At 37.4% G+C, this 22,658-nt stretch overlaps 1 protein-coding gene across 7 annotated transcripts in view; it reads left to right on the top strand.

The window, feature by feature from the left end:
- Positions 1-6,586: 6,586 nt before the first annotated feature.
- Positions 6,587-22,658, top strand: part of LOC107749226 (protein FAM131B-like) — a 59,967-nt gene continuing 43,895 nt past the window's right edge. For all 7 annotated transcript variants that reach the window (XM_016564356.1, XM_016564349.1, XM_016564329.1 and 4 more), the window contains exon 1: positions 6,587-6,674. In XM_016564356.1, coding sequence (XP_016419842.1) covers positions 6,652-6,674 — 23 coding nt within the window. In that variant the 5' untranslated portion in view covers positions 6,587-6,651. The remainder of the gene's footprint in view (positions 6,675-22,658) is intronic.

Below are 22,658 nucleotides of genomic sequence, written 5' to 3'. Positions count from 1 at the left end.
CATGTACTGAAAATCTGCACTATTTTGCAAATGCATGTTATAGATCTTATTGTGAACAATTCATCGATGTATATACAGTGCATCTGGAAAGTATTCAGCGCTTCACGTTTTCCACATTTTGTTATGTTACAGCCTTATTCCAAAATGGATTAAATTCATTATGTTCCTTAAAATTCTGCAAACAATACCCCATAATGACAACGAGAAAGAAGTTTGTTTGAAATCTTTGATAATTAATGAAAAAGAAAAGAAAAAAAAGACATGTACATAAGTATTCACAGCCTTTGCCATGACACTCAAACTTGAGCTCAGGTGCATCCTGTTTCCACTGATCATCCTTAAGATGTTTCTAGATGTTTCAATGTTTCTGGACTTGGAGTCCACCTGTGGTAAATTCAGTTGATTGGACATGATTTGGAAAGGCACACACCTGTCTATATATGATCCCACAGTTAACAGTGCATGTCAGAGCACAAACCAAGCCATGAAGTCCAAGGAATCGTCTTAGACCTCCGAAACAGGATTGTATCGAGGCACAGATCTGGGGAAGGGTACAGAAAAATGTCTGCAGCATTGAAGGTCCCAATGAGCACAGTGGCCTCCATCATCCATAAATGGAAGAAGTTTGGAACTACCAGCACTCTTCCTAGAGTGGGCCGCCCAGCCAAACTGAGCGATCGGGGGAGAAGGGCCTTAGTCAGGGAGGTGACCAAGAAGACGGAAGACTAGTCAGGATTGAGGGAATGATGAATGCAGCAATGTACAGAGGCATCCTTGATAAAAACCTGCTCTGGATCTTAGACTGGGATGAAGGTTCATCTTCCAACAGGACAACGACCCTAAGCACACAGCCAATGTAACAAAGGAGTGGCCACGGGACAACTCCGTGAATGTCCTTGAGTGGCCCAGCCAGAGCCCAGATTTGAAACCGATTGAACATTTCTCTGAAAATGGCTGTGCACCGACGCTCCCCATTCAACCTGATGGAGCTTGAGAGGTCCTGCAAAGAAGAATGGAAGAAACTGCCCAAAAATAGGTGTGCCAAGCTTGTAGCATAATACTCAAAGAGCCTTGAGGCTGTAATTGGTGCCAGAGGTGCTTCAACAAAGTATTGAGCAAAGGCTGTGAATACTTATGTACATGTGATTTTTTTTTTTTTCTTCGTTTTTTCAAGATTTCAAACAAACTTCTTTCACGTTGTCATTATGGGGTATTGTTTGTAGAATTTTGAGGAAAATAATTAATTTAATCCATTTTGGAATAAGGCTGTAACATAACAAAATGTGGAAAAAGTGAAGTGCTGTGAATACTTTCCGTATGCACTGTACTTAATTTTAACTCAATAGCTTTGGTGATGTATGCCAGACTTCAATAAATTAGTCAACAAACCCGCCTCTTTCTTCAATTGACTGCAAGCTTGCTTCCGTTCAATCAACAACCAATGAATTTAACCAATATTCACATTCCATGGCAGTCCTGAAATAAACAAACAACCAAAAAACAGATAAGAGAGGACCTTGATGCATGCCATCTTGAGCAATGAAAACATAATTGAATCTTGTGACTGTTTTTTGGGGGTATTGTCATTTTGTAGGGGGAGGGGTGGAAGGGTTTGGACACAAACTTTGCACATACACCAGCTCTTCCATTTCCATTTCCATTTATTCATTGGCAGAAGCTTTTATCTGAAGTGACTTGGAAGACAAAATAAGTGATTCATCCTAAAGAACCAGTAATATGAGATGTGCTGCTGTACAAATTTCATTGTTAGTCAGAGAAGTACAGACTAGAGATGAAAGTGAGACATAGTGAAAGATATCTGAGCATCAGTGTCTTGGTATAAGAGACAACTGGCAGCCAGTGAAGCAACACAAAGAGGGATGTAACATGCACGAGACCCACAACAAGGTGCTGTGTAGCATGCTCAGATAGAAATGGCCAGATCTGTTCGATGCAAATCTGCATGACCTGGTCATCTTTGCAATGCGCTCTGTAAAGTTCAGTTGTTCTGGATGCATTATTGTACGTGAGTCTAGCTGAATGGTGAAATTGCATTGCATCGCTGAACTGACTGATAAGAGTAGAGAACTCTGTCTTTGCTAGATTGAGATGGACATATCCTTCGATAATTTAGGCCAAATTGGCTACCAGGCAGTCTGAGATTCATGCAGCTACTGTGGAGTTGTCAGCCTGGAACGAGAAGTAGAGCTGTGTGCCATTGTTGTAACAGTTGAAAGAAAAAAATATGTACCTGGATAATAAGTCCCAGCGATGCTGTGTATATTCAGAAGAGAACAGGTCCAATATTAAGAATGGAAGAGGACCTAGAACTGAACCCTGGGGTACTCCATGCACAGATCGATGTGACTTAGATAACTACTCGTCTCCAAGATACCCCAAATCAACATCAACAAATCAACTATGGTCAAAAGGATATGGACACCCTTTTTTACTTAATGGGTTTGGCAATTCCAGTAACTTTAGGGAAGACACATCTTAATCAAATTACATTTTAGAGAACTGTGTTCTTTAAACTTTAATGAAACAGTTTGAGATGGGCCTTTTCTGCTCCAAAATTGCAATCACACTGTGCAATCGTGACCATAAAATAAATTATTTACTATGTCTGATGTGGAAAAACGTGACTGGCCTGTATTAAAAACCCAGACCTGATCCTGTACTGAAGACCTTCGGAATGAATTGGAACAGCCAACTTCAATGTCTGACCTCACTGATGCTCTTGTGTCCTGTTGAACATTTAATTTTCAAAGCGTGGCGAAAAGTATTAATCTGTCCCTTTCGCTGCTATAACAGCTTCAATTCCTCTGGGAAGGTTTTCTACTAGATGTTGGAACATGGGGGCTGTGGAGACTTGCTCCCATTCAGACAAAAGAGCATCAGAGAGGTCAGTCACTGTTGTTGAGCGATGTGGCTGGGCTTGCAGTCGGTGTTAAAATTCATTCCAAAGGTGTTCAATGGGTGTCAGGTCTAGGCTTTGTGCAAGCCAATCATGTTCTTCAACACAAGTCTCAGTAAACTATTTTTATATGGACCATACATTGTGCACAGGGAATTAAAAGGGCCCTATTGCAACAAAGTTGAAAGCACATACTCTTGTAGCAATAACATAGTATAAAGACTTGTCCTCATAGAAATTAACCAAACTTCAATTAGAGGGTGGTGTCCACATATATTTTTACCATGTATTTCTGTGCAACATGCCATAGCACATGTACCTGCTGGCTCACATCACTGACTGGGACTGTTTTTAGGATTAACACAAACCTTTTTAGTAAGAAAAAATGCAGTACAGTCAGGTTGACTTCATGGTTCTATAAACATTTGAATTAAAATTGCTTTGCTTATTAACCTTAGAATGGGCCCAGGGTGGGGTATGCTCATCCTTGGGTGGGATGGCCCTGTGTGGAGACGATTCTGATCCTGGCATCCGTTGGGTTGCCATGTTAATGTGAGATTATACACAGTGTGGGTCTCCCTCTTTTTGCCTTGCTCTTTCCTTTTCAATGCTCTGACAGAGAACAGACATTAATCATAGCACACTGAGAGATTGTGTGTGTGTAAGCGTGTTGACATATGTTTGTACTGTATGAGGGGCACTAGGAAATTTGGAAGTTGGAAGTAAGGAACTCTGGCAGATAACAAAATGGGCGGGGGGGATTGAAGAGGGAATGTGTGTGTGTATTTATACAGCTATCTTTGTGAGGACTGGTTTAAGTTTTAAGCAACTGGAAAGAGGACAAAGAGAGTAAAGTGAGGACATTTTGGCATTCGGTCCTCACTTTCTGAGACCCCTTTAAAGGCCTGTTTGAGGTTCAAGACTTGGTTTTAGGGATCAGGTTATAGGCTAATTGGGTAAAGGTTAGGTTTAGGATAAGGGTTTTGGTGAGGCGCTTAGTTCTGATGGGTAGGGTTTGGTTAAGTAGCTAGAGATTGCATTGTGTCAATGAATGTCCGAAATGTCAGTGTGTGCAAAAGAAAGAGAGAGAGAGAGAGAGAGCGCATATTGGACATGAAATCCTTTTCTCCTGCTGTATCTTTAGATACAACCATGGCATTAGATATTGTGAGCATATGTGCAAATCACACACACACAGACACACATTTATCATATTGATGACTGTAACAAAGTTCGTAGTCACGGGAAGAAGGAGGCGGGAACCGGCGAACATTTAAGACTTTAATAAAATAAACAAACACAAAATGAAAGTAAACCGGCAGCCCCTCGCGGACGACTGCCGCACACAAAACACAAAATAAAGTCCAGGCCTGGTCCTCTCTCGTCCAACACGGTCGTCACTCCTCCCTTTTATCCTTCCGGAGCTCCTTCGTGAGACTCGAGACCGGTGAGTTGTGCAGGTGTCGCTCATTATCAATTACTCCACCAGCCTCGCTCCGTTCCCACGGCTCTCGGCCCCGCCCCCACTCATCACAATGACTTTCCTTGGACTTATATCTTCTACCCCTAAAACTAACATTTGCAGAAACTCTATACATTTTTTTATACATTTTACAACATTATTCCTCACGGGGACCATCAGCTGGATCCCATAATGTATATGATTTTTTCCTATCCTTATTTTCTTGAATTCATAATGTAACATAGTACATTGTTTTAAGTCAGAATATCAAGCTGAAAGAACAAATGATAATTAGTTAAACAATGTTATGTTCTATCTGCTTATCTATTTACATTTTTCCAACACTATACAATAAGATTCTAGTTAATATAGTATGCATTATGAACTACCAATGAACAATTCTTTTACAGCATTTATTATTCTTGATTTCCACATATACTACAGTTTTAACATTGATATTAAGGTATTGTGATAAAAATGTATTATAAATAAACAATATTATTTTTTAAATATTGATTAATTACATTATCATGAATTTATATTTTTTTATAATATTTATTAACACTAACCTAGACTAACAAATGCTGTAAAAATATGTCATTGTTAGTTCATGAGAAATAAACAAATTGAACCTTACTTTAAAATGTTACTGACCTATATTTTCTTTTCTTTCTTTTTTCTTTTATTCAAGATTTCATGTAATATGTTTATTAATCTGTTTTCTTATCCTTGTGGGGATATTTGGCCCTTAAAATGTAGGTAACATCTGACTCACTCACACACACACATGCACACACACACACACACACACACACACACACAAACACAGAGTTTAAATAGATCCTGCTTTCACAGTCTAGCAATTAACATATATTATTGTTCACAGATCAAATAGAGAATTCTAATTAATTTGATCAGGACAAATTCATTGGCTCATACAATAGAGCAGGCCAATTTACAAAGCACCACCACATCACATTAGAGAACACATACACACACGCATAGTAGAAGAGGCGATAATCTATAAATAGCCAGGGCACAGTACGACTCTCCAGGATTGGGTAGATTACAGCTGGACTGCTGCGTAACCGTCTTTTTGTGTGCATACAGAATTAACCATCCCACTCCCTCCATCTCTCTCTCTTTCTCTCTCCCTTTCTCTCTTTCTCCCTCTCTGCCCAAATTTCCTCTTGTGCCTCATCTCCCTCCCTCACCTCTCCTTTGTCCCTTTCTCTTACTCTTTTCTACTTTCAATCTCATTCTGTTTCTTTTTGAAATTCTCAACCCCTCCATTTCTCTCTGGCTGAACTGAAGTAAAAACGGATTGACCCTCCCTCTTTTATACCCATTCTGCATCACTGAGCTTATGACAAATACATAGAGAAACAGCCCCGTGCATGTATTATACATGAGAAACAGGGAAAAGCAAAGATAAAGACATCACCTCATGGTAATTAAATGAATATGCAGGTCAGGATGGAAAGAAGGAAAGGAAAAAGCAGAGTGATAGAGATAGAGTGGGCGGCAGTGATCTCCAGATAACAAAGCCACTCCTCCTGTGTGTTTTTGCCACCAAGACAGAGGGAGGGACCAGAATGAACAGAATGACAGGAGAAAGAGAGAGCGCTTTCAAGTTTTGAGAGCCTCATAGGAATATCCTGTGGCGATATTGCATGATTTTCAAGTATTGCGGTAATGAGTGTTTGTGCGAGCTGGGTTCAGTGGTCAGGGCAAAGAGAAAGAGAGAGAGAGACATCTGTACTGCATTGTGGGAGCTGTTTGAGCCCTCTAGAGATACGGGGCAAGAGAATCCCATCCGTGCAGCAGCGCACAGTTGTGGCAATAACAATGAAAACCTGTATGACCCACACATAAATGCACACAAAAATCAACTTTGTATTTTCAGTTCTCTGTGAGATTATGATTTTGAACTATTATCTACTACAAATACACCTAAAAATCTTTACACAATTTTCAACCCTAATGAAGTGCATAAAATGAATATTATACCTATAATTTGTTATTATAACTACACCAGTGTTATAATAAGTGCTAATTTTTAACACATTGACTCGCAGGCTAAGAGGTAAGACACCCTGACTGCACAGAGAGAGAGAGAGAGAGAGAGAGAGAGAAAGAGAGGGAGGGAGGGAGCAGCATGAGTGGAGAGAATCAGCAGCCAGAAAAGAGAAAGGAGAGAGAGGAGAGAATGTATGGTGAAAGGCTAGCGCTTCCTTGCTTGTATCCAGGGCCTTTGTGAATAAACCATGGGATGTATCGGCTCTCGAACCCTCAGTAAGACCCACTTCTTTTCTTCTACTTTCCGGCAGGGTGCACGTGAGCGGGTGTATTAAGTGTGAGGGGTAATTGCAGCACCAGGAAGGGGGTTGCTGGTGTGTGGCTGGCGATTTTCGCCGCACGTTTGGGATGTGTGAAATGAATTTGGCTGGTTGAGGGAAATGTTGAGTTAAACGTCTGAGCTGTCACATTGTGCGTTCACTGGGGTGTGCGGACTTGCATGTGTGTGGATTCCAACCCACATCTCTTGATTTATGCTACTGCATGGTGTCTGTGTGTGGGAGGCTGAGATGATGGAGCGATGAAATGCATTGATAGAGCTTGTTTACGGCTATTACGGAGGGCGAAAATTTCTACTGTTGGAGAGTCACTTGTGGTATCGTGTTGCACATTGAAATTGGCTGGAAAGTGAGAGGGAGAGATAGTAAACATGCTGAATTTCATTGCAGTGAGAGGGAGATGGAGAGAGGGGTGGAGGGAGGGGTGATACATGCAGGAGAAGTGAGGGGAGTGTGTGTGAGGGAGAGGAGGGAATCAGGTTGGGACCATCCTGAATCCGACACACACTTGACGAATAAGTCCAAATGATCAGTCCTAGCTGGTTCGGTGGCACATTAAGGAGAGAGTTCACTCGAGAATTAAAATTCTGTCATCATTTACTCACCCTCATGTCGTTCCGTAACATAAAAGAAGATATTTTGAGAAATGCCACAGTGTTTTGTTTGGTCTATCCATTGGAAGTCAGTTGGTTGTTTGGTTGCCAGCATTCTTCATAATATCTTATTTTGTGTACTGCAGAAGAAAGAAAGTCAGGTTTAGAGTGGCATGAGGGTGAGTAAATAATGACAGATTTTATTTTAGGGTGAACTATCCCTTTAAATACACCTTCAAGTCAAATGTAATCTGATTTAGAAAGAAATTGGGTATTTTAAAAATACTATAGGGCATCTCAGAGGAGATTGGTTGGTAAATGTAGGCTTGACATTAATAGAATAATTTATTTTCCACTTAGTATTTTACTACAGCCTGCAATAAACACACTTTAAAACCAGATCTTTCACAGCATTGATTTGGTGTCTTTGCTTAAAAGGTTTGTGGTTTCAGTTTCTGTATTATATTGGTCAGACAGAAAATGTTTTAAAAGCAACCGTCCTATTTTGTTGTCAAAGAAATATGATCTAATATTCTTATGGCCTCAACTTTAATTATTTTTTTCAATTCCCTTTAAGGAAAAATAATGTAATAATAATGTAATATGTAATATAATATTGTAAAATATTAAATTTATAATACTTAAGAATGTTGTATCATACGAATAATATTTTATCATATTAATTGATTATTAATGATAGTGATGAATGATATCCAGTAAAATATAATTGAAAAAATAACATATTTCTTATTAGGTGTTGATGAAGAGGTACTTGAGCCTTATGAATGAAGCTATGGTTGGGAAACACTGTTCTACACACTTTCCTGCATTTTGACATAGTTTAAGTTTCAGATGCATTGTGTCATGACAAGTGGTGCAGAACAAGCTGACTTTGGCCCAGAACAGTCACGCACACGTTCAACATCAGCACTACAGTACATTAAACATCAGATGTAGAAACTGTGTCAAACTTCTCTTGCTGGGCCACCTGCCTCACATCCACACAGAGAGGAGGAAAGAGATGAGAGAGAGGCAGGGGGAGGAACGGAAGAGAGGAGGGAGGAAAAGGGAGGAGGGTTTGATAAATAGGGTTTATAACACAGCACAGCACTAAAATGGAGGTCAACACGCTGTGCGGGACCGGTAACATTCTGTTTTGAGGTACATAATCAAACACCGGAATCAATTCAGCCAAACTACTTAAGACATACTGTGAACCTCATTTGAATATGTGGTTCTGTACTATGAGATTCTGTTTCCACAAACATAAATGTGTGTCTATCCTTCTGATGGGTCATCTGATGTGTCATCTATTTTTAATTTCGTGTTTGTTTGAATAAATGCTGCAGGGGAGGCTTCTCCGTTTAATTTCACTCAGAATTGTACAGAATCTAACAACAAATCAGTGTTCATCAAAATTCCAAAAAACCCTCCTGGTGAGTACTCACTTAACCACAGTCAGTTAAGTATGAAAACAGTAGGGACAAAAATGGATGTGCATCAGTATATTGAACCTGTGCATTCTGTCTTATAGTGACAGCAGCCCAATATACCTGCTGCTATGCTGTTAATCTTAATAAAACAACAAAAGAAAAAGAGAATATTACATACTTCTTTTGACTGAATAACTTTTGTAGCTTTAAAAAAGGATCAATGTAATAATTATAATTTATAATTAATAATTTATTTATGCATTTAGCAGATGCTTTTATCCAAAGCGACTTACAGTGCATTCAGGCTATACATTTTTTACTATGTGTGTTCCCTGGGAATTGAACTCACGACCTTTTGCGCTGCTAACGCAATGCTCTACCACTGAGCCACAAGAACACTAAGTTCAATGTATATTCAATATATAGAGTCGAAGGCAGTGCAGTGTTTTATTTTACATGTAATTATTCAAATTCTCTTCTATTTTGAACCTAAATACCTACCCAAAAAATCAAAACACTCTTTGCCTAATTTGTATCTTTGTCCTATTGTTTGTAATTTGCTTCCTTGTTTTTATTTCTAATAACAAAAATGAAAACATAAAAATAACTAACCTGTTTAAACTTTGTGTCAGAATATGGTGATACAAAAACAAACAAGCTTTCTTCATCCCCACCCCCCATATTAATTTATAACTATATCCAGTGTCATAAAAGGTAAATTTGGTGTCCTAATTTTATAGTCGTGTTCACAATTATTGGCACCCCTAGAAATTCTTATGAGTAAAATATCTGTGAAGTATATTCCCATTCATATTTACAATTTTGATCATATCAGGGTGATTATGAACATGAAATTATCCAGCCAAGGCTTCCTGTTTCACAGGAATATAAATAGGAGGGAAAACAAAGGCCAAATTCCCTTAGTCATCCATCACAATGAGAAAAACCAAAGAATATATTTCTGATGTGCAGCAAAAGATAATAGAAAAAACATTTATGTCATAATGATATTTCCCCCCATTTTAAATTCTTATTCTCCAATGAAAGGTTAGATTTATGTGAATTTTTTAAATAAAAGATAAAAATGATTAACAATGCAGATTTATTTTCACAGCCTTCTTTGATCATATTTACCAAGGGTGCCAATAATTCTGACCATGACTGTATATAATCGCAACTGCTACAAAAATAATTGTGATTACAAAATCACACAGAAAATTTTGAAATCTTAATGCCACAAAGGTCTGATTAAATTTTTTTGTGGTTTTGAAGTAGACTGTTGTATTAAATTGTTTAAAAAATGTTAAATAAAAAGCATGAAATATTTTATTTCTTGACCTGTATGTCATGTGACCATTAACTAACGTCAAAGGACCCTGAATAATATGAATATATTGTTAAATTATTGAAATATAAACTTAAAATCTCAGGGTTTACTTAAAGCAAATTTGTTACATCAAAGAGGTTTGGCTGACAAAAAAGTTTGGGAATCTGCCACTAGAAATTACACTTTTTACACACACACACACACACACACACTACTGTACAGACCGTATATTCTATTGCCCTACACCAACCCTACCCCTAAACCTACCCCTCACAGGAAACTTTGTGCTATTTCAGATTATACATACACTTGATTTATATGTGTTTTGAAAAGTGGGGACATGGGGTCCTGAAAAGTCACCTTCTCCTTGTAATACCTATTTCATACCCTTGTCATTATACAAATTAATGTCCTCATTTGTCACAAAAACGCACACACACACACACACACACGCACACACACATAGATAGATAAATGCAGACCTTGAGCCAAAAACTCATCACCAAACCCCAATGACTTTTATACACTATATGGACAAAAGGGGACACCCCCTTCTTTAGAACAGAAAAATGCACTTCCAAAACAGTGGCAACAACGATGGAAACATAATTAATGTATTTAAAAAATTGTGTTTCCATCTCTGTTGCAACAGTTTTGGAAGTGTCTTGTACCCATATGTACAAGTCATTGGCGTTTGGTGATGAGTTTTTGGCTCAAGGTCTGCATTTAAAGTCACACCACACACACACATATATTTTATAAGGTATGTTGTCATAATAAGTAGTAAATGTCTATCTAATACCGTTTGAGATTTAAGCAGTATTTGGGTTATTGTAGAAGTATTCGAATTTTTGGGGAAATTTATGACTATGAATCTAGTTTTGTACAGGATTAGATTTTCACACAGATATACTTTAGTAATAATAAGGACAAATCTGAACAGAGTCAACAGAACGTGTGGCTCTTTATACACTATTAGTCTACTCTGATAGTAGACATGTAGTTGCAAATTAATGAGAATTAGTTGACATGTAGTTGACATGTAGTTACAAAGTTACTTATAGTTAATAGAATGTCTAAAGTGGACTATCGAAATAAAATGTAACCCTATTTACTAAGTAGAGTAAAGCATTATATGAGACATCCTCATCTGCATCAGTGTGTGTGGTATAAGATTCTGGGTGTTTACCACTTTCTCTGTCCAGCTCTGTAGCCCAATATTGATCTGTAAAGTGAAGCCTTGTGATATGAAGCCAGTGGACGTCACAAAGACTGGACACACTCTCATCCTGCTGAGATCACTGTAGTAAATGATTCAAAACAAACAAGCAAATACAGCTTAGCACTGCGATAATGCAAATAATGCTTTGCTGTTTTGTTGCAATAACAGATGTGGTGCAGAAATGTGTGGGCTTATGAGCTGCCATGAAAAGAAATGCATTTTCTTGCATCCATTATCACAGTCTCACCACAAAGTTTCAAAAACAACAACCACTATTCATCATAGTACCGATAAATTAGGTTTTCATGCATTTATGAGTCATGTGATCACAAAATTTTTTTGTCCTCTGTGCTTATTGATTTAATAATTTAATGGCACAGCAGCATTTCAAACATGTAATTACCCTTATAACAGAGAGCAATAACTTTTCGTTACTTTGAAAGCCTGTTCAATGGCCTTTTTGCATGATCTTCTGCATCATCTCTGGCTCTATTACTATGTCAAAAATCACTCGAAGGTATGTCTTGGTTTGTTCTCCTAAAGTGTTTTGGCATCAAATAAGTATGTTTGCTTATACTTTCTCCAAATATCTGCTAAATAATTCTGCACATCCTCAGTTGTGACCCAGATGTCAGACTGTGAGGCTGGAATCACACTGGAGAGGCACTTTATAAAACAACCGAATCAGGCTGAAAAACACATTCATCCCTCTGTGAAATAACTCGCTCTGATACTCAAAATCTTTTAGTCAAAAGCCATTTAGGTTAGTGCCAAAAAGTGAAATCGCATTACATAGTGAAATCGCATTGCATGCTGCACGTGAACCAAAGACACTTAATTTTTTCTCCTGAGTCAAAGGCATGGGAATTCTTCTTGTTTTCTATTTGCCTTTAAAAAGGTGCACTGCAGTTGATTTTGGGATAAAAATCAATACAATTCTATTATTATGGGAATGAACAGTGTTCAAAATGAAAGGGAAAGTTCACCCAAAATGAAAATTCTGTCATCATTTACTCACCCTCAAGTTGTTCCAAACCTGTATGAGTTTCTTTCTTCTGCTGAACACAAAATAAGATATTTTGAAGAATGTGTGTGTGTAACCAAACGGTTGACAGTAGCCACTGACGTCCATAGCATGTGGACGTTAAATACCATTACCAACATTATTCAAAATATCTTATCTTTCTTATGTTGAAGATATTTTGAAGAATTTTGAAGAACCAAACTGTTTATGGTCCCCATGCATTGACTTCCATAGTAGTTCTTTCCCTATTATGGAAGTCAATGGGGACCAACAACTGTTGCATTCTTCAAAATATCTTCTTTTATGTTCAGCATAAGAAAGAAACTCATACAGGTTTGGAACGACATGAGGGTGAGTAAACGATGACAAAATTTTCATTTTGGGGTGAACTATCCCTTTAAACAAAGCATGGAAACAATTAGCTATATTAAATCAATGTACCTTTATAGATTACCAGGTTAACAGCAGAAACCTGCACAGATCTAATGTGCTTTAACCACATTAGATACCTGAGACTTTAATGTATGGATGAGCGAGAGCTGTTGTGCCTCTGGCAGTTTCTGAACTCAGTGCAGCATGCCGTGGGCTTTGGCATAAGTCCGCAGCGAGAGCTTCATAATGATCCCCTTGCTGCCGTGTCTCCAGCTGCCTGACTCAGCAAATAATAAAGCAAATAACACGCACAGACATTCACAACCCAGATGGGGAATATGCTTTGTATTAAAATGTCCAGTATCGTAAGTGAGTGAATAAAAGTGTGACTCAGGCATGGCGCTAAATAACTGGTCATGTAGTAATGTCATACTTAACATGCAGAGTGTGATTATTCCCAGGACTAAACTCACTGCAAGTGTGGTATTGTTCCTCAGGGAGTGTTATTACTCCTGACTGGGTTTGCATTTGTGTGTAGAGCAGGTTTTGTATTAACCCTGCAAAGCATGACATTTGAAATAATAGTAAGAAAATATTGAAATATATTGAACCTTTACACAAAACCTATGTATCTAAAAAGTGTGTACATGTGTTTATTGTTGAGTATCATATTTGATGCATCAGGCTTTTATGGCTCATATGGTATAATATAGGAGAATATGGAGCTCACATGAGGAGAAGAAGAAAAAAATCCCCCAAATTAGAAAATATGCAAGTTGGTGCAGTTTGCTGATATTTATATGTCCAAAAAGTAAGATGAAATTCTGAAAGCTTGTGATCTAAATCAATGGGATCTTTATAATAGTATAGGAGACTTACATAAAATGCATTTAAACATCTGTTGTCATTCTATATCTTCCAACAATATGTTTCAGATGATATTTAACAGCTTATTGCATCATATTTGATACTCACACTTTAAACATGATTCTTCTAAAAAAAAAATGATGTATGGATAATCAAATAAACCTAGTTGCATTAGTCCAGTAAATGTTCACCTTGAAATATTAATAACAATATAAAAATATATATTCTAATGTTTATCTTATAAAAACCAATAAAGATTTCACAGCAAAAACACACATGTTCCAAGACCAGAAGGGGGACATTTTTATAATTATACTAATTATAATAAGCTATCAATCAGGCGACAGAAGGCAACTAGTGGATTATCTACAATATGTTTTCAGTAAAGTGTTCAACATAATAATAATTCAGAGGCCTTAAACATGTGTGTATCAAACATGAACTTTAGGATTAAGTTACGGAAGCTTTCTAAGCCATTATTTACATTATTTGACCTGTTGTTGTGGGTTAATATTGCTGATTTCTTACTTCACAGTAACATGTAGAGGAATTCTGCATTGAATGTCTGTTGGGGGAGCATCAAAAGTGAAAAAAATGTTAGCAGATATTAAGCAGACATTATACTAAAACTCTAATGACTGCTAGTTGACATGCAGTTGCAAAGTTACTTATAGTTAGTTAAATGTCTAAAGTGGACTATCAAAATGAAGTGTTACTAAACACAACCCATTTAGATTCTGCTAATTTAACTAGAAAAAATATATTGAGTGGAATCCATTGTGAACTGCCTGAATTGTGAAATTGACATGTGAAAGAAGCCAGGTGGCTGCAGGAGAAGGGGTGGAAAATAAGAGGGATTCCTAATTTTATACGAAAAGGAGAGTTAATTAATAATGCTAAAATATTATAAAGACAAACATATATATATTTTTCTGTTTGAAATGATATATACTTATGAATCAATTTGAGCAAGATCAGGAGTACACTTTGAAAAAGTAGGGTTCATTTTAAGTATGCGTGTAGATTATCTGCACAATGCTGAAAAAATACACCCTGACCTCAATCTTAGTTGGTTGCACATCCTAATAAATAGCATTACTGTTTGTCACGCTTCGGATCCATTCGTAATTTATCCTGAACTGAATCCATAAAGTCTGACCTTTTCTTGACAGGTGACTGCTTGATTTAGTTGACCAATAAAACCAGCTGTAGGGTGGGTTTGGGGGTAAAATCAAGGTCAACAAATTCACAATTGGAAGTGATAGGTGTTCACTGAAATCAAGTGAGTAGGCTAGTATTACGCTAGTCATATGATCTCAACATGCCCATCATCATGAGGCGCAACCAGCCATCCTTATGTAGAATGAAATTGCTTTTTCTAGGCCTCTGATGTCCATGTGAAAGCACATATAAAAGTACTATTCATTTATGTACAACAATTGTATTTATTTATTTGATTTCTACAAATGCTCTCTGAAATAACAGCGTTTCTAAATTGACTTCAGTTCTGTCATCAGTGGTTTAGATCATTTGAAATTTAGATAATTTTCATTTTTGAATAAACATAAAATGATTTTATTTTATGTATTTTATTTAGCATTATAATTACGTTTTTATGTATATATTTTTTTATGTATTATTAAAATTATTATTGTATACTACATTAAATAACATCGGAATTCATAAATCTGGATTAACTTTAACATTGTAAACCTATTTTTAACTAAAATGATTTTTTGCAGTTATAATTATGACAAAGCTGCTTGTTTTTAATTTTTTTTATTGATTGTTGTTGTTAAAGTAAACTGGGAAACAATCAGAAAAAAATTGTTATGGGGTTTACAGTGTTATTATATTAATAATAACAACACTATATTCATTTTAATAATTGTACATATTCCTGCATAAAAATTATATGAAATCATAATCCTTGAAAGTGAGGCCCGCTGGTGGGTCCTGAACCTATGGTTAAGGATGGTTATTTAATTCTGGTCATCTCACCATGGCAATAATAAACACAGACACATCACCGAATAACAGTTAATAATAGTGTCTGAATTCCTAGACTTTCAGAGTGTGTACTGAATTTGATGAAGAAATTATGTCTTAATGAAGTATGCTTTCAAACATTTACTTTGGTATTGTTAAAGATAAAATGAAGCTCACACAATGAAGTTCACAGTTTAGATTCATGCATTGTAATAATAATAGGGTGATTTTCATTTATTGTCCACTGTAAACAAACAGTACAGTTTAACTGCAAAAAAAAAAACTACTTTCTTAGCACCGAAAACACTTACTTTTAAAGACAGCCACCTGGTACACAGTTCTCACTTTTGTTTTTCAACTTATTAAACATGATGGCTCCATAGCTCCAGTGGCCTGAAAAAATATCCCCCGGCACTACACTACTTCTCAGCAGATGCAGCAAGTCAACCAGGTGTTTTTGGCATCTGAATACTGTGTGTATACAGACATCCTACACAATTAATGTAGCCTACTGCTTTTTGCATAATATAGGCCTATAGGCTACTAGCCTGTATTATGCATCTTTGGAATTGGGGTCTAACTTGAATATCCTCAAATATCAAATATTTTGTAACGTTGATATGGTTTTAGAAATCAGATTTATTTTTTTAAAGATAGATTTGAAAAAATATATTTACCTAACACTAACATATAACATTACTGTATGCTTGCTTGAACAAACTCGAGCACTTTCAGCACAATAATAAGCGGCAGTGAACAGCCTTTAACGCATTTCTCGCCTCAATTTGGTACGACTGAATGGCATCTGTGATATTATGTTACTAAGGGACACCCACTTAATGATATATGATTACTAAGCGCGCTCTCTCTCATAGACACACAAAACTAGCCAATCTTTTCTATTGTTGTCAGCGTTGAATAATAACTCCTTTGCAAACGGAGTTTGACTCAAACCGTGATCTTCAGTGGTGTTTGAGGCGACACAAAGCCGGAGTTCCTCAAAGAAAGAGATTTCACAGAGCTGCAGTGCTCTTCTGCAGTCACACATACATCGCGTGAATGACCGCAATATGTTGTTTATAGATATAGATTAATCGTTGGGCTAGTATGCTGAGCCCGGTCTCATGAAAATGCGTATAAATAGTATGCCAAATAAAAACGAAAACTCGTGGTATTGATATGCAAAAATGGACTTTGGCGTGCATATGATACGCATGTGTTTGGCGTGCATATAATACGCAGTTTTCGCGTACATATGATACGCATCTACCCCACAACCCTAAACCTGCCCATCGCGTAGCATACACGCCAAAGTCCATTTTTGCGTATCAATACCACGAGTTTTCGTTTTTATTTGGCGTACTATTTGCTGCAGACAGACGGATGAACATTAATTACACGGGTCACGAGCTGATAATCACCGACGCTTTCTCTCAAACACACGCTTCAGTGTTGAAACGAGCTGACAGTCACCGGAATTCCTCTCAGTCTTCCGTTAACAGATAGGCAGAGACGGATAGTGTCTCTCTAGCGGCGGTTGTCATAATAACTCCAGCTGCGGCAGACGCGATGTGGCTGATGCGGGTTCTTCGTTCCGCACGGCCGCGCTTCTTTCTCTCTCATCCCTCCTTTCCTCTTCAGCTTTGCGTCGTTACTAGCAGAGCTGCGCCTTGGCTTGGCCGCAGGGGAGGTATCAGAGAGAAGAGAAGCGCTGAGGGAAACGAGTCGCCTCATCGTACAGGATCATGTGCTCGCCTGATATTGCTCCATATGCAGCAACTGCAACAGCTTTAGGCTACACAGAGCACCGCTCTCATTGTCCATGCATTCTGCAGCTTTTTTGGACATATTTGATGAATTGATGTTGGGCCACGATTAAATTGCACCAAAAGAATGAAAGAAATGGGAAAAGAATGTGTTTTGGAAGTCAGTTAATGCATGAGTGGGAATTTGTTGCAGTAATGATACTGGGGAATGTTTTAGATTGGATATCATTAGCAGTGAGTCCTCAAGCAATGCAGTTGTTGATAATACTGGGAATCCCAGTGGATGTTTGTAAAATGAGAATATAGAAAGCATATTACCATTTTAATTGATTTGTTTAAGACCTGGCTAGGTTGAAAGAAAAGGATCCTGTATAAAATGCAGCCACACTAGACTTCATGCTCCATTCACTTCCTTTCTAATGCAGAAGAGTGGAAAATGCAAGTGCATGTGAAGCTTCATCTTTCACTGTAGTGAACTTTGAGCAACAGAGGATGTAAGCATCCGGCAAGAGTAGTCTTAACAAGCTGAAATGAGCGCATTTCACACCTCTGTTCATCAATTTGCACTGGCTACCAATAGCCGCTCGCATAAAATTCAAGGCAATATGTTTGCCTACAAAACAATTACCCCTTGCTCTGCACCCCTTTACCTACTGTAAATTCACATATGTGCCCTCCAGAATCTTGCTCTCTGCAAGCGAATGCCGCATTATAGTGCCATCCCAAAGAGGCACAAAATCACTTTCACAGACTTTTACATTAACTGTCCCTCCTGGTGGGATGACCTGCCCAACTCGATCCAAACAGTCTTTAGCCATCTTCAAGAAATGTCTAAAGACACATCGCTTCCATCCACACTGGACCCTTTAACACTAGCAACTCTCTATTAAATTTCTATTCTATCTACTTTTCTTCTTCTTATTTATAGAAATACGTGACCCTCTAACCCTAGCACTCTATTATATTTATATTCTATACTTGTTCTTTTATTTAATATAAAAATACTTGACCTAACACTAGCACTCTCTATTCTATTAGTTCTGCTTGGTTTCTTTTTATTTATTAAAAACCAAACAAATTTTCTAACAGTTAAATTGCTACTTTTTTTTTTATAACATGATTTTTAGGGATCTCTATTTGCTGCCTTTAACCTCACAGTTTAGGACAGTTGTTGGTAGATCTTTTGGACTGTGCATGAATGTTAACGGATAGCTTTCTCCGGATATTAGGACATCATTCCTTCCAGTCAGTATCTAGTGTTAAGTGCATATTATGATTTACTTACATTTCACTCGGGTTTTGTGTTGATTGTTAATGAACACTGTACATTTCATCCCATTATATCACACCAAGAAACAACCTTGATGAGAGTGTCGCACAAGTAATTTTTTACTTTATTTATTTATTATTTAAACCTATTTGTCTGTTTATGCTCATGAAACAAGAATGTACTGATATCAGTTGATTATCAAATGGCAGCCATGTAAGACTTACTATACCTAAAGCCTCATGCCCCTTGCCTTGATCTTGCAATGGCTGAAACAAAATGACATTCATTAGTTCTTCTCCTATTAGCTCTAAAAACCTGTAGGGAGACTGATGAAATTCTTATGTTTTTGTGTAATAAGAACAATACAGTGTATGACTGCCTGGAGAAGACATATAGTATAACGGATTCAGTCTGCTCATGTTTTTGTCAAATCCTTTTAATTGCAAGTGAAATGTTTGCTGACAAGACCATTTGTCCATTTGAGCTGACCACCCACAAAAGCATGTCTTTACAAGGAAGTTGCCAAGGGTGCTAATCTCTAAGGGATGATTACATGACAACAGCGTACTAAACTAGGGGAAAAAAAGAGGTTTTTCCTTGGCATTTTTGAAATGCAAGTACAAATGACAACAATGTCAAAACGATCCTCGTTCACACAGATTTGCGAAAAACAACTAAAAACGCTATTACTCATGCCAGGCCAGTAGTTGGCGATGTCACTTTGTTAAGAAACTCTATGCGTCTGCGCACAAACCTATAGGGCCCTACTTTAACGATCTAAGCGCATGGTCTCTTAATGAGTAATGGGTGTTTTTTGGGCGTAACGTGCAATAAACCAATCAGAGTCTCTTCTCCCATCCCCTTTAAAAGCCAGTTGCGCTCGCGCCATGGAGGAATGTAAATTTTTTTTTTTTTAATGTTTGTGTGCTGCTGTGCGTCCCTGTGTGTGAAATAAGCAAAGTGTGCGCACGTTGTGCACCTGCCTATAGGCGCATATTACTAACGCGCTCTTTAAATAACAAAGAAAACATATTGCGCCAGACTTTAGACCAGGTTTGAGTTGGTTTATGGTGCAGTCTATTTTCAGTTCCTCAAAATAGCAACGTGCCAACAATGTGCCTGAACACACCTCTTTTTTAGACCAGCACAACCATGGGCGCACAAATGAGCGCAAATGCATTTGCTATTTAAACAACGCAGCGCAGGACGGGAAAATGAGAACTGCGTCAGGCTGAAACTAGCAAAAACACTTGAGCCTTGCGCCGGGTGTATGATAGGGCCCATAGTCTGAACACGAAATACACATCACCATTTTCACAAATTCACATTTTTGCAGTTCACACAGAGATAATGGTATCATTTTTGACAAACAGTGAGTAATCTCTAAAGGGACAGAATAAAATGGCTGGTGTTAGTGTATCAGTAGGTCAGTGTGTCACAACGTTAGCCGTCACTCCAGAGACCACAGAGCTACTCTGTCACCCAGACAGAGAGATCAACTACAGTTTCCCTCTCAAATATCAAACTACACTGCTTTCTATTTCTGCATCACATTGTATAACACACACATAAGGCATTTGTTGGGTTGCACTAATTATTCTATTAATGAGAACTTCATAAATGAAACAAATTGAACAGTTCGCCCAAAAATGAAGAATTGCTGAAAAGTGATTCACCCTCAGGCCATCCAAGATGTTGATGAGTTTGTTTCTTCATCTGACCAGATTTGAAGAAATTTACCATTGCATCACTTGTTTATCAGTGGATCATCTGCAGTGAATGGGTGCCATAATAATGAGACTTCAAACAACTCATATAAACATTACAATAGCCCACAAGTAAATGACACAATTCCATTAAATGTATTAGTCTTGTGAAGTGAAAAGTTGTGTGTTTGTAATAAATAAATACATCACTAAGGCATTTTAACTTTAAACCGTCACTTTAGGCCTATAAATACCAGTCCATAATCCATAATAAAGCTTCTTCCAGTGAAAAAGTCCAGCTGTTCTCTCACATCTAAATTCACCAACATATTTGTTTTGAACTGTTTTTGACTGTTTTCCTTTGTTAATGGTGCTTGATCTGTACATATGTCTCTCCAGATTCAGACGAGATGATTTTTCACTGGAGAAAGCAATACTATTGAACTCTCATCCTGATGGCACCCATAATAATGGTTCATCACTTTTGTAAAATAGCCAATAGTGTTTCTTTTAAGTTACAGCTGTGAACCATGATATTTATTTGCTGGCTGCTAAGTTAACTTTTAGAAGAATGTTAGATAGCATATAAAAGGCCTAACTGACAATGATCTCAATTTTTAAAATAATTTAAATATGCACTGAGATTAATTCAACAGCTCTTATTTTCAATCTCACCTGTTTATCCACATGATTTAATTAATTACAACATAGTGCAACAACTGCATCTACTGTACAAGCGTTCACCATCTCTGAAAAACAAGGGAAGGTCACCAACACCAAAATCCTTTCTGAATATCCCAACATAATTAGCGCAGTGTAAGGTTACACACCCTAGCCCATGTCATGGCTGATTATGAAAGAATATTACTCATTTAATAATGTGAGAAATCACCCTGATACCAAAGCTGTGTTCAAGCTTAATTAGCACAGGGCCTTCTGTAATTAAGTTTTTGTGGAGTCAGGATTAGTCTGTGTAAGGAAGGAGCAAAGTAAATAAATAAAAGGATAGGATTCGTTAATCATTCAGGCCCAAATACAGGTGACCTGTTTTCCACCGTATCTGTTTTGGCCCATCATTTTTTAGGTAATGAACTGCGTGATTATTTAACTATATTATTAGGGCACTTATGAAGTGGGCCAGTGGGGGGATGAGTTTCTCACTCTCTTTTTTTGTTTACTTGGATTCCTGGTTAACTCACCGTTGCCTCCTCCACATGTACTCTCCCTCTCTCTCTTTTCTCTATTGTTGTAGTGTTTTATCAGTAGGTCAAGCTGTGATTATAATGAAAGAACAGCATGTACGTAGGCAGGTGAAAGGTGTTGGGATCTGATTTAATTAGGCTTTCAATGCACAGTCATTTTCTGTTGCTGACTGCCCTAACCATTTGCTCACATTGCTAGTGTTTCTCCCTAGCTAGTGCTTTATACTTTATAGAAGTAGTTCTGTAATGCGACTTGACAGTGAACAGTAGCAGGAAATGGCTGTGATGGAGCAGCATGTCTTATATATATAGATTTATTGTAATAAGTTGTGGGTTACGATGTGATTTAAATATTTTAAATAATAAACTATACAAATTTTTGTGTTTATTTGCACCTAAAATTACAATTTTGCCAAGTACTTTCAAACCCAGTATTGCTGATATTGATACCAATACTGATACCTATTAAATTATACTCTATTAAATGAATTAATTTTCAATCTCTGTGGATAATTATAACCATTTAACATTATTTTTGACAATTATAATTTTAAAATTAAATAGGCCTAAACTGCTAATGATTAGACTCTATCATTAATGTAATGTATCATTTATTAACAAATATCACAGAACATGATCAATCTTTAAACAACTTAAATGTAGCTTTGCCTTTGTTTAATGTGAAATTCTTGAAGATGTTTCTGTTTTTGTCATTATTTGCTTTCTGTCTGAAAGAGAGCTCTCTGTTTTGTGTTTGTTTTTTTACATAAGCTTATTTTATGCACTATTTTTCATTCATTCATTACATTTATATATATAGCGCTTTTCTAGGCACTCAAAGCGCTTTACATTGTCAGGGGGTATCTCCTCATCCACCACCAATGTGCAGCATCCACTTGGATGATGCGACGGCAGCCATAGTGCGCCAGAACGCCCACCACACACCAGTTTATTGGTGGAGAGGAGACAGAGTGATGAAGCCAATCAGTAGATAAGGGGATGATTAGGAGGCCATGATGATCAGAGGCCAATGGGCAAATTTGGCCAGGATGCCGAGGTCACACCTCTACTCTTTTCGAAAGACATCCTGGGATTTTTAATGACCACAGAGAGTCAGGACCTCGGTTTAACGTCTCATCCGAAGGACGGTG

This window comes from Sinocyclocheilus rhinocerous, unplaced genomic scaffold (genome assembly GCF_001515625.1).
Source record: "Sinocyclocheilus rhinocerous isolate Xijiao unplaced genomic scaffold, SAMN03320098_v1.1 scaffold491, whole genome shotgun sequence".
NCBI lineage: Eukaryota > Metazoa > Chordata > Actinopteri > Cypriniformes > Cyprinidae > Sinocyclocheilus > Sinocyclocheilus rhinocerous.
This window is presented reverse-complemented; position numbering and strand designations above follow the sequence as displayed.